Below are 12,507 nucleotides of genomic sequence, written 5' to 3'. Positions count from 1 at the left end.
TAGTGCTGCTGGCTCCCAGGAGAAACTCTGAGCCTCTGAGCCGCAGCAGTGCTGGCGCCAGAGAAACTGCCGCTGCTCTGGCTGATATTTCTTGTATAATTAAACTCAATCCATGCCGGGGGCCAGGCCTTGGCCACCAGCTCAGCAAGGAGGGGAAGGAGCAGAGCCAGAGAGCGGGGGGCTGAAGGGTCTGACAGATGCTGGGAATTGCTCTGCAAATGCTGGAACAGCCAGGCCTGAGACTTTGGGGGAAGTTTTGCCAGGCATGGGGGAGCAGGATGGCTCCAAGAGGGGCAGGGAGTGGGATTTAACGTGAGCAGAACCCAAACTATCACCTCGACAAAGGCAAAAGACCCCATATCGGCATCGTCCCATCCTGCTCCTCTGCAGGAGATGGACTCAAAAGGGGACGTCCAAGGCTGCGCAGACAGCACCTAAAGTCAACCTGGGAAAAAGCAACCGAATTTGAAGAGCACCCAGTGCCTGCAGGGCAAGCGGAGAGATCCCTCCTGGTAAACAAAAGCCCAGGCTGGAGCTGGAGCCACGTAGGAAGCCCGGGGGCTGCCTGGTTAGCGCGCATCTGGCACGCACCCGCCGCGACGGGAGGCTGGCGAGGCGCAGCGCAGCCCCGGCTCCTTCCCACGCCCACCGGCGCCTGTCCGGGGGCCCCAGCGTGCCATCGAGGAACGGGGCGAACGACAGCCCAGAGAAAACACAGCACCCGCTGAGGTTTAGGGTTTTTTTTTTCTTTTTTTTTTTTTCCCTGTGCAAAAAGAACAGAGCATTTATTCCTGCGCTCCCTTAAATTTCAAGATACATTTCCAGCGATCCAGACACCAAGCTGGCATTCCAAGCAACAGTATATTTTATATAACTGATTTTTTTGTTGTTTTTACCACTTTATAAAGCCATACAATGAACTGCAAAGAATCTGATATCTGTACAACGGGAAGACAACAGCGGAGTCACATTCACACATGGACATGGTGTGACCAAAGTCGTTCTTACACACGCGACATTATGGGCACAAAGATACAAAATATAATGCATTTTTTTCCAACTATATAAATACACAGAAATGGGCGAGTCTAAAAGTTTGAAACTGTTCATTAACACTGATTAGCAAATAAATCTGTAACGTTCCCAAAGTAACAAAGACAACAACAACCAAAAAAAAAAAAACCCCACGCATAACACGGCGGCACAGGATCCACCAACAGAAACGTCGGGTTGCTTCCTTTTTTTTCCTTTTTTTTTTTTTCTTTCCTTTTTAAGGAGAAAAAAAAAAAAAGAAAAAGAGTAACCCCAAACCAACCTCACAATTTGCAAAACAAACGAACGAAATGAAACAAGCCCCTGCGGGCTCCTTTGCTGTCTGATCCTCCTGCCTGCTCCAACGGGAAGGGTTGCCTTTTGTTGATGCCGATGTCTGGGGTTTTTGGGGCAACTGGTTTCTTTACCTGCCCGACCTGCTGGGTGGGGATTTACTTTGCGCTTAGGTTCAGGTGGTTGAACTCGCTAGAAAATAGATGCCCGGAGGCTGGGTTGGGTTTTTCTCCCTACCTGGTTTGTTTTCTATATGTGGTTTGACCAGGGGCAGCCAGCAAATGTTGCATCCAGAGCAACCCCAAACCTTGCTCAATTCCTCTGCTTAAACCCATGAGCTCCCCCATCTCCACTGGTGATGAGGGGCTGGCAAAGACCGTAAGATGGGTGCATTCCATCTGCAGATCATCCCCCAAAATAGCTCCTGGTGGGGTGCAGAGCCGGAGGCAGCCCAGCTGAACAGGAACCCCACATTTTGCACACTGCAGGTGCTACCATTTGGGACAGGCAGCAAACAAACCCCTGGGGAGCATTTCCCAAGAGACAGCAACATCGACAGCAAAGGGAGGATGGGTGGGAAGGGGCTTCTCCAAAGAACAAACCAACACAAAAAGGACATGTACAATAAATTTACACACGAAAAAAAAAAAAAATATATATATAATGTGTGGGGCAAAGTGCGTTTTTAAGGATATCTTTGGCAAGAATATATGCAGTTCTTTGTGCAGGAAGGAGGGATGCATTTGTGTGTGTGTGTGTGTGTGTGTGTGTGTGAGCAAGAGAGAGAGAGATACCATCCGGCTGCTGACAACGGCAGTGTGATTACAACAAAACATATGCTGGGCTTAACTCGCACAAGCTTGAATCTCAAATACCATGACTGCATTAAAAAAAAAAAAAAGAAAAAAGAAAAAAAGCAAAGAGTCTTTTCTGTCCCTTTCATAAGGAAAGATATATCAACACTAGGTCCCCACCACTCCCAGGACCTGGGCAATCCTCAGCACTGGCTGACAGTCTCTCCAAGGGACAGAAAGGGTAGTTACACCTAAAAATGTAACTTAAAAAAAAGGAGATAAAAGGGGAAAAAAGTGCCTTTAAAGGGAGTTGACAAAACACCTGGCTACATCATTGGAAGGTGATTAGCTGTGTGTTAAAAAAATAATATAATCATCAGACGATTTTGTTAGTGTTCAAGATTTGGATACGGTCTAAATCTTCAGCTAGTGGGTTAATGAGGAAGCCGTGAGCGGCTCAGGACCCAAAGGTATCAGGACCCATAGGCATGATGCTATCGGCAGGTATCTACTGGGTTCAGCTTCTATGCAACATCTCTGTGGTGCTTAGATCTGCTTCATTTGTATGGGGAGAAAAAAAAGGAATGAGAGTTTCAAGCACCAGTTTCCGAGGCAGCAGATTAAAATAAAATTACATTATTATAATCTCTTTTCTGAGCAGTGAGAAAACAAAGTCTGAAAAATAGAGGCTTTCAAAAATATATCTTTATATATCTATAAACACAGTGTTTTCTCTAATCAGTGAACGGCGGGGTGAGGAGATTACGGGTGAGATCGTTTCTCATCTCACTTGAATTTCGCAGAAGGAGAGAATCGCTTTTTGGAAACATTGGAAATGAAAAGGTCTCTGCATCCGTGCAGCCAGGGAGCCGGGGAGGGGGAAAGCCCTCCCCAGAGCCCCCCATCCTGCCACCATCTCACAACCAGCTCCTCGCTATGCATTCTTTCACTCTCGCTTCAGTACATCAGTATAGCCTCCGGCCATGCCAGCCCTCTCTGGGCACCCACTCGGCTCGCTCACACACGCACACGCACATGCACACCGGTCACACGCACGCCACCCCAACATGGGGGGGCCCCCCGCGCATCTTCCACCATCCATATTTTTCCTTGCTCTGGATTTTCTTTTAACATGCAGGTGTTTCCCCGGGGCAGGGGAAGGCGGGGCAGATATAATGGGGGAGATAGGATGCGCAGAAAGCAATATGGCAAAAATAAATATTTTCGGAGTGTAAATTTAACCTTTTTTTCCTCCTTAAAATTTCATTAGCTTACAGTATTCCATCAGTATAGCTCAGATATATATATATATTATCGCTATCAAGGCAAGGGCGGTCTGAGGGAGACAAGCTCTCCGGAGGAGGGGGGCTGCAGTGCTATGTTTCTGATTTTTGCCCCCAGTAGACTAGCATCTAGGCCACTTTGCACTAAAAACTTCTCACAAAAATCTCTCAGGGGTGGGGGGGAGTGGGGATGTAGATTTTCAGCAGACGGCTCAGCAACAAGCCCACAGCTCCAACCAGACCGTTCCCCCTGCCCCAAACCTGCACGTCTGACCAAAGCATCCTCTGCCCCCTCCCCAGCACCGCAGGGCTGTGACCTCTGCCTGCTGCCCCGCAACCATGATGGCCCCCCACCAGCAGCACAGGGGCCTTTTGCCCCTCTTGCCCTCCTACCGGCCCTCCTCATCTCCCAAAGTGAAGGGAAAAGCCAACAGCACCAAAGCCACTTGCCAAACTATGGTGCATTTGGGGCGCACAAGCCTCCAGCCAGCCGGTTTTGGGTGTACATGTGTGCCAAGCAGGGTGGCTCTCAGAGGACCTGTTACCTCCCCACTGAGCCAAAGCTGCCCAGCGACTGGAGATCCTTTCCCTTTTTCTTTTCTTTTTAAATTTTCTTCCTTCTTTTTCTTTATTTTAACGTGGCCTCCAAAATAAAAGGAGAAAAAAGCGCCTGAGTTACCTGTAGTCATTCGCCTTTCGTGCAACTTGAACGTCCATGCAATTTAAAAACCGCTTGCGTGTCTCCGAAGAGTGAGATAGGGGTAGCCACGGGTCCGCTGCTTCGCACAGAGAACCCATCTGTGCCAGCATCCACTATTATTATAATTACTATTATTATTGCAATGTTTTTCTTTCCTTTGTTTTGTTTTTTTTTGTGTGTTAAGAGAACACGTGACAGGCCACAGGAGAACCCTGCCAAAGAGGACCAGTGATGGGAGGGAAAAGGGGAAGACGGGAGAGGAGGCAACTTTCTGCATCCTCCAAGGAGGTTCCTGGGGAGCTTCTGCCTACCCCAGGTGCAGGGTAGCAGCAGCCCCCCCCCCCCCACCTCCTCGCAGGCTGGAGGGCACAAGCACCCTGGGGAGGTGGGAAATGCCATGACCCACCTCTCCGTGTGGACCCACAGCAGCTCACCTGTGACCGGCGCTGGGCTCTGGGTCAGCACAGAGGTTAGCCCATGGTCAAGCTCCCCAGGGACAGGAGGGTTCAGAACCAACCCCCACCACATCCCCAGCAATTTGCCAGGTGGCTGGCAGGTTTCAGGAGAAGCGTGGGGGCCAGTGAGGACCCTTGGCTCCAGCCGGGCAAGGGAAGGTTTCTGGGGGGTATCTCTTCCAGTATCCCACGGACCCAGCCCATGTCGTTATCTCTTACAGGTTGTTACAAACACACAGCAGACATTCACTGATGGAGCTGCTGGGATGGAGTTTCTTCCATGGGTTTTGCTAGTTGTCTCTTTTTTTCCAGACGGAAAACACCATTCATGTTCCCGTATTCAGTCCCAAGTGGATGTCAGCACTCAGAATCATGATGGTAAAAGCTGGGAACATCCATCTCACTGCTGCCTTCACTTTGGTCACCTTCCCTGCGATGGGACATGCATCCTGTCTGGCATGACTTTGTGGCTCTCTTACGTAGGTGCTTTTGGTTCCTCTGTGTGTGTGTTTGGCTTGTGTTGAGTTTTTAGGGGTTTCGTTGGGGTTTTTTTGTTGTTTGCTGTTTTCCTCCAAAATTCCAACCCTTCCCCCCCAATTCACTTCCCTCTCCCACAATGCACTTCCTCACACTCCTTCTCGGATCAGCTCCAAGTCCTTCTCCAAAATTCAAGAATTACCCGCAAGCGCCAGCTCATCTTTTCTGTCCAGAGCCAAGCATGACCCTGGAGACAAAGTTGACAATGGCTGCAGCTGGCTGGTCTGGGTCCAGCTCAGCAAAGAGGTGACAGATGTTGTCTGTGGTGCTCCCTTGCTTCCTGGCCACAAAGCCGAAGAGCCTGGGTGGGGAGAAGGCAAGAGGCTCAGTAAGGTTTGCCAGCATTGCTCACCCAAGGAACACCACCACCCTCTTCCATCACAGTCTTGTCCACCTTCCCCTCTTCAACATGTACCTCACACAACAGAGGGGGACATCCCAAACCAGCCTGCATGACCCATCTACTCTTCCCTTTACTGCAGTTTCTTTGAAGGCCAGCACTGTGTCTCCATCATCTCTTGGCCCAGCCCTCCTTGCTCTGACCATCCCTGTCACTCTCCCCTAGACCGTCCCTGAGACGGGACCTTCCAGACGATCATAGCATTGCCTTGGTTTGGGTGATGACTCAAAGACACAGAGGTGTGATGGATGAGCTGGGGTAGACCCTGTATGAGAGGAAGGCCATGTGGGGACACAAGGAGCTGGGTGAGACCATACAGTTATTTCTGTCTCTCCCCTGATGAATAAAATCTCCCTCCCCTTTTTTTTTTCCCCCCCTTTTTTTTTTTTTTTTTTTTAATTAGAATGTGCAAACTGAAGTTATAAATATGGGGGAACAGAATGTGAGACAGGCTCAGGCCATGGCATTTCTAGTTAGGGAAGGGAAATATCCCAGCAGCTGGACAACCTAATAAAAACCCATTCACTAACACAATGGCTAAAATTAGTGGGAACTGGTCCCTGGAAATGGGCTCAGCCAGCAGCTCTGCACTCCCATGGGCCAGGACATGGAGTACAGGAGGAACAGAGAGAGTCAGCCGGTGGCTCGCACGCCATCAGCATAACCCCCAGCTCTGATCCATAAGCTGGCTCCTGCTGATTCTGCTGGGAGAGTTTCCAGTAAAGCCAGTTCTGCAAGGGCCATGCCTGCTCTGACCAGGAATTTGGGGTTGAAAGATGCCTCCTGAGTCCCCAGAACCGTGGTCTCATGCTTGGGTGAAACGTTCCTGCAGCAAACAGCTCAGCCCATTTCACACGTGGCTAAGAGGCTGCCCTGCATGGGGCATCTCTTAGCCAGTGCTCAAGCACAAGTGGGAGCCACCCCAACAGTGGCTGGGAGGAACTGGCTGGGAAGCACAGAAAGCACTTACTTGGCTGGGCCACTGTCATCAGTTTTAGTCCACCTGCAAGGAGAAGAGGAAGTGTGAGGGATTCCTGCACCCCACAAAGAGACAGGGCCATGATGGGGGCCACTGCACCAACACTGGAGGGTCAGCCTGGCTTTACACAGGCTTGGCTCTATGAGGAAAAAAATGATGCACCTCTCCCCCAGCATGAAGAGGCTTGGAGACACCAAGTCACCAGGAGAAGCTGGTGTTGCCCCACAAAATCTAAGGGAACCTTCCATCCCTGCCCTCTGAAGGAGGAAGGGGGACAGAGCTAGCAAAGACCCTGCTCCAAGCAGCCCAGGGGAAGGAAAAGGGGCAGGGGACATGTGCTCCCCCCAGGTTAGGGCACTCACTTTCGTTCCTGGGGGTCCAAGTCACAGAAGGTGACAGTGTTGAGGGGGTAGTGTCGCCGGAAGAACAATCTGAAACACAAGGCAGGGAGCGTCAGGGCCAGGGAAGCACCACCTCTGCCCCACCACAGCCCAGCCCCACCAGCACAGGGGACACTCCTGTGGGTCTCCCCTAGGATGCTCCAGGAGTCAAGGACAAAGCACAGCCCTGCCCATGACCAGCTTCATGCCACCCCAGGGACATCCTTCATCAACACACTCCCTGGATCACAGCCTCACTGGCTTTGGGGACCCAGGGACGTGGCCATGGGGGCTCTTACTTCCTCTGGTTGTCCGTTAAGGTGATGCCTTGTGCAGAGACTTTGAAGTGGACGATGGTAGCAGTGGGTGTGGGATCAGCCACCAGTGTCTCGCCAACAGCCTTTGCGATGGCCTGGGGGCCTGTCAGTGACTCCATCTCCACAGAATTGATGAAGAGGACATTGCAGGCTAGAAAGGGAGACAGCAGCCATGGGATCAACCACTGCTCTGAGCCACATTTACCCTGGAACAGCCCCTCTCTACTCACCCGCACCCTGTTTGAGGAGGTCTGTGGCTGAGTTGGTGGCAGACGCAGTGTCTTTCTTTTCCTCCATGGGATCTGGAAGACATGTGATGGTTACTGTTGCTCCCTGCTTGGAAACCTACTCTGTTCCTGCAGGCTGTGAGGGTGGATGCAATCCCTTTTGGTCCTGGCTCTTACCTCGGTCAGGAATGACCAGCTTGCAGGGCAGGGCCAAGGGCATAATGGAGTGCTGGTACACCAGAGCCGAGAGACAGCCTGGGGACAGAGAGGAGATGGTCAGTGCAGGGCTGGGGGGACAGGCTTCCCCAGCGTTAGGTTGTTGTTGCTCCGGGTGGATGGAAGCAGGCTTTCAGTAGGTTTCTTCGCTGTGGTCCTAATGCCACATGTGGCAATTTGTCTTGCTGAAACTACCATGCCTGCCCACGGACGGCTCAGGGAGGGGGAAGAGATGCCAGGGCCTCCTTAGGAACAACAAATGGGACAGAGCTCCTTGTGCAGCACCTCAGAGCACATTAGCCATGGGATAAATAAAACAAGGAGAGCCCCTGCCCTCCACCCTGCCCAGTAGCATCATTTGTCCGGCATCTATGTGCAGAAAGGTATGTACCTGTGCACACAAGCACATTTGTGTGCACTCATGAGTGTGCATGACTCCAGAGGCTCCAAATGCGCACAGGACTCAGCTATACAAGGACAAGAGGCAGTAACAGAGGCAGAGCTCTCCCAGACACCTGACAGCTCTGCTTTGATAGTCCAGCAAAGGCAAGGCTCTCCCCACCCAGCCCCGCATGTGGAGAGCACACTGGGGCCACTCACCAAAATTGGGCTCATTGGGGCATCCTTTTAGTTTCACACCCCGTGGGCTAGTCTCGATGAGGAAGTGCCTTACCAGTTCGTTGGTGATGTCTCCTGGAAAGAAACAGTATGTTCTCACACCAGAGCCACCCTCCTCCTCCTGCTTCTCTGCAGTCCCATGGGGAAACCAGTGCTCCAGCTCAAGGAAGGGGTCCCTACCACCCTGCATACCCTCCCCAAATCCAGCCCTTTGTACAGGGTCAACCCCAAGCCAGGCTCCCCAGTGGTGTCGATGGGCTGGGGAGGCTGTGCCCATTTTACCATGCCAAAGCCCAAGATGCAGATGAGCTCAGGGCAGAGGTTGTCTGGTGCTTCCCTGTGCCCTGGGAGGGAGGGATCCTGCCACATCAGCACATACCCAAGGGCATGACTGGCTCAGCAGACCCAGCTGCCCGCTCACCCCGGCTGAATGATGGAAGGCATCTTGGCGTGGGATGGAGAAGGGCATACAATACCTTTCTTGTTCTGCTGCATGACTGTGGGAGGCGGAGAAGCTACTTTCATGGCAAGGCCGTAGGCTCCCCGGAAGGAGTGGCTGTCTCGGATGATGAAAGCCCCCGGCTCCCTGTCCTTCAGCAGTGCAATGGCTGCAGGAGAGAATGGCAGACCTCAGAGCCAGCATAGCAAGAGCCAATGCGCCTTCTAAAGCCACAAGGTTTGGGTCAGGACTGGGCACCCCCGTTCCACAGCCTCGCAGCTGGGCACTGCAATATTACCATCCCCCCTGCACATCTGCATGGCGGTCTCAAGTGGGTCTTCAGCCAGGCAGGGGCTCATCTCCCCCTGGCCTCCACTGCCCTGTGTGGGCATCTCAGAGCATCCATTCCTACCCAGCCCACCTCTGAGCAACTAAGCACTGGAGAGCAGGCAGGGACCAAATGCTGGGACATTGCCCCTGAAGGCACCTTGCCCTCTCCTTGTTCTCCCCACTTATTTTAGCTATGTCTCCAATACCCCTCTGAAGACTCTCAACTCAAGATCTGGGTGCTTTGCACCCCAAACTGCATAGATCCACTGCACACTGCAGGGACCAGTGCTCCTCCATGAAGGGGAAGGTTTGGGGAGCCCATGTCATGCAAGCCTGCAGCTGAGCTGGGCTTCAACCCCCCTTCTGCAATGGTCTGAGCATGCACAATTCACCTTCACTCCTAACTCAGCCTCTCAGAGAAATTCTTGCTAATCCCTGTGATCCAAAATACACACCAACTCCCAACCACGGCTCACTCAACTGCATCCTTCGCACTGTGCCATCTACCCACCCTGCTCCCTGGAGATCTCCGGTTTATACCAGTACTTGGAAGTGTCCTGCACAAACTTGACATTGGCACGAGTCTCGGGGCTGACATCTGCAAGGAAAGGAAAAGAAGACAAGGAAAAAGTTAAAAGATGCTGTATCTAAAATTCCATATGAGTTTTTAGCAAATCTGGCTAAAGCATTAACACCTCCACCTCCTTTCAGCCCCAGCACATTGCTTTAACCTCAACCCAATCCTCCATACCCAGGCAGGCTGATCATCACCTGGAGCTTAAGGGGCTGCTGGGCACCTGAAGCTAAATCCAAGCACAAGAGCCCTCAAAGGGCTGTGCATCGAATGAGCCTCTTGGCCACAGAGCCAGAAACAAAATGGGAACTCATCATTTAAAAGGGAGCTGGCTGGGTGAAATGAAAGCTGTTGGAGGAAAGAGAGATGTCCAGAGGGTGGTAGAGAAATCCTCTGACTTCAGAAGACCTTCACTGCTCTCCAGTATTTAAGATTTGGCTTGTCCACTGTAAAAATAAATTCCTTCCCTTACCTGTGCCCTGTGCAAAGGAACTGGGCAGGTTGACCTACCCTGGGAAAAGCTACGTACGCAGCCCCAGCCCGACCCTGCCTCGCTCAGTGCCTATCAGTAACATAGCCCTGATGGGACCCGGTCCTCTGGCCATGAAACTTGTCACTTCACTTGGGTAACATTTCCAACCACCTGCCTTCCAAAAACAACTGATCAAACAAGCCAGAGGGCTGGACAGCATCTCTGCTGGAGACATATTAACAATCCTTTGCAATCTGGTCACCTCTGGAGAGGCAGGGGTCTCACTAATTGTTATGTATTTTATTTGCTCATGCTTCCCTGCTGGGAAGGGTCCCCAGCCACAGCAAGTCACAGGGCCAGGGCGGGCACCAGCATGCCCACAAAGGGCTGCCTGCTCGGCAGCAAAACCAGCCCAGCAGCCAGAGCCAGGAGCCACTGCGGCCCCACGGCTTTATTCCCCTGGTCCTATCAATCCAATCTTGGCGTCACCGAGGTGTCCGGTAACTGGAGCCAGTGAAGGCATTCCAGGCACAGTGGCACCCAGGGCACGGCACACCATTTGAAGTAAGGAGGCAGTGCCCCAGCAGGGTCCCAGCGGGGTAAAGCCTGCCAGGAATGGGGCCGGGAGGTCAGCACATCCCCACAGCAAAGAAAAGCCACCTCCGGGTGCTTTGATCTCCCTGTACACAACTCTGGGTGCTGTTTACGTCAGTGACGCCAGCTCGGTGCTTTTCCTGTTTGGATTTGCCAGAAAGTGGAGGAAATGGCCCAAGCCCCAGCGGTGCCGTCAGTTTGCAGATGGTGCAGGAGGGGTAAATCAGGACACGGCTGCAACCCCTTCCCCGCCGGCCAGCAAGGAGGAGGAAGGGAGAGTCCTGGGCACGGCAGGGGGATGCAGAGACCTCCAAGGGCATCCCTTACCTGGCATGGAGAACTTGGAGAAGTCTGGCAGCGTGTGGGAGAAGGTGACAGCACTCCCACTGCTGGGGCTGGACATGCCACTGGAGAGGGGGGAGGATGCCTTGCCATTGACGGTGGCGTAGTTGGGGAGGCTGTTGGAGCGGTCCCCGGCCGACATCCGCCGCTTCTCAGGCAGTGCAGGCTGTGGCGTGGGGCTGCCCTGGCGGTAGGCGGCCGAGTCCGGGGAAGAGGAGTGCGGCGTGCTCGTGCCAGGGTAGTACGCCGGCGAGACAGGGAAGGATGGCGTGGAAGGAGGCTGGTAACCAGAGGAGCTGCTCTGCCGAGACAGTGTCGGGCGCCTCTCCTCTGGGCTGGAGTAGCCATACAGGGGGCTGCCAGGGGGGACAGCTGCCGCAGCTTGATGCCTGGCCAGGCTGGGGCTCCCTGGTGGGGCCACCAGGTTGCCATGGGCCACTACAGTGTGTCTGCCCAGTCCAGGGCTGCCGGGAGTGCCGCTTACGCTGGGGTTGACGGCTCTTCGCCCGAAGCTGGGGCTGGATGGCGTGTTGGTAGCCACTGTCCGGTGCAGGGTGCGGGGGCTCCCTGGCAGGACATGGACCCCCACCACATTGACCTGTGCCTGCGGCCGAGCTTGGGGGTCTGGCTGGAGGCTGGCTCGGCCATCGGGATAGTCGGGGCTGGTATATGCTGAGCCCGGGACCCCACCTTGGACCATTGCAAAGGAAGATGGAGACGAGTTCTGGTAGCTGCTGTTAGCAGAGGGTGTCTGCGAGCTGACAGGTGACCGGCAAACAGGCTCAGCCAAGGCATGGGAAGGTGTAACTGTGCTGTGGGGGCTGCCCTCTGATGGGTAGCTGCGGAGGGAGGCCCTGAGGAGAGATGAGAAGGAGGATTCAGCTCCACTGCTCATTCCTGCTGCTGGCTAGCACCCTTCTGTGAGTGGCGCACAGGGAAACTGAGGCACAGCAGCAGCAAGCTGCTCAGCTTTCAGAGGCAATGGTGGGATGGGTCCTGCCAGCTGCATGAAAGCAACCAGAGGCAGCTTTAGTTCTACCATGCATCCTAATTCCCTCTCAAGGTACGATTTTCTGGGAGACAGAGCCTTTTACCAGCTCCTCTTGCAGCAAACCACCTGATGCGCTCCTCTCTGCCAGCCTTGCCAGGCTGGGATGGTGCAGGACACCTCACAGGCTGGGGTGGGACATGACACAGGGACAATGGCTCCATTGCACCACAGGGGACCAATGCTCAGCCTAACCCAGGGCTAGGGGTTAGCATTGACCCCATGCTTCCTCCCACCCCAGGGGGTTCCCTGTGAGGTTCCCTCTCCCTCTGGCAAGATGCTACTTAGGTGCAGTGACCACAAAGTGACCACCAGTGACTCAGCTTTGTGTTCTCAAGGTAGTGAGTGACATGGTTGGCCAGGACCCCCAAACCCTGTGTGGGGAGATGGGGGTCCTTGCAAAGGCAACTTCAATGTGGGAGCAAGCCTGTGCACCTGGCGCTGACCCCAGCCGCACCAGCCCCTGGGACCTGCAC

At 53.5% G+C, this 12,507-nt stretch overlaps 1 protein-coding gene across 7 annotated transcripts in view; it reads right to left on the bottom strand.

Moving 5' to 3' along the window:
• Nucleotides 1-766: 766 nt before the first annotated feature.
• The window catches only part of TNS1 (tensin 1), a 55,076-nt gene continuing 43,335 nt past the window's right edge, over nucleotides 767-12,507 (bottom strand). For all 7 annotated transcript variants that reach the window (XM_055812290.1, XM_055812291.1, XM_055812293.1 and 4 more), the window contains 10 exons: nucleotides 10,969-11,837; nucleotides 9,513-9,599; nucleotides 8,709-8,840; nucleotides 8,215-8,307; nucleotides 7,576-7,653; nucleotides 7,402-7,473; nucleotides 7,154-7,322; nucleotides 6,837-6,905; nucleotides 6,466-6,498; nucleotides 767-5,396 (listed from right to left, as the gene is read on the bottom strand). In XM_055812290.1, the coding sequence (XP_055668265.1) occupies nucleotides 5,252-5,396; nucleotides 6,466-6,498; nucleotides 6,837-6,905; nucleotides 7,154-7,322; nucleotides 7,402-7,473; nucleotides 7,576-7,653; nucleotides 8,215-8,307; nucleotides 8,709-8,840; nucleotides 9,513-9,599; nucleotides 10,969-11,837 (1,747 nt within the window). In that variant the 3' untranslated portion in view covers nucleotides 767-5,251. The remainder of the gene's footprint in view (nucleotides 5,397-6,465; nucleotides 6,499-6,836; nucleotides 6,906-7,153; nucleotides 7,323-7,401; nucleotides 7,474-7,575; nucleotides 7,654-8,214; nucleotides 8,308-8,708; nucleotides 8,841-9,512; nucleotides 9,600-10,968; nucleotides 11,838-12,507) is intronic.

The sequence above is a fragment of the Falco peregrinus genome, chromosome 8 (genome assembly GCF_023634155.1).
Source record: "Falco peregrinus isolate bFalPer1 chromosome 8, bFalPer1.pri, whole genome shotgun sequence".
Taxonomy (NCBI): Eukaryota; Metazoa; Chordata; class Aves; order Falconiformes; family Falconidae; genus Falco; species Falco peregrinus.
The sequence above is the reverse complement of the archived record's forward strand: the minus strand, read 5'-3'. Positions and strand labels throughout refer to the sequence as shown.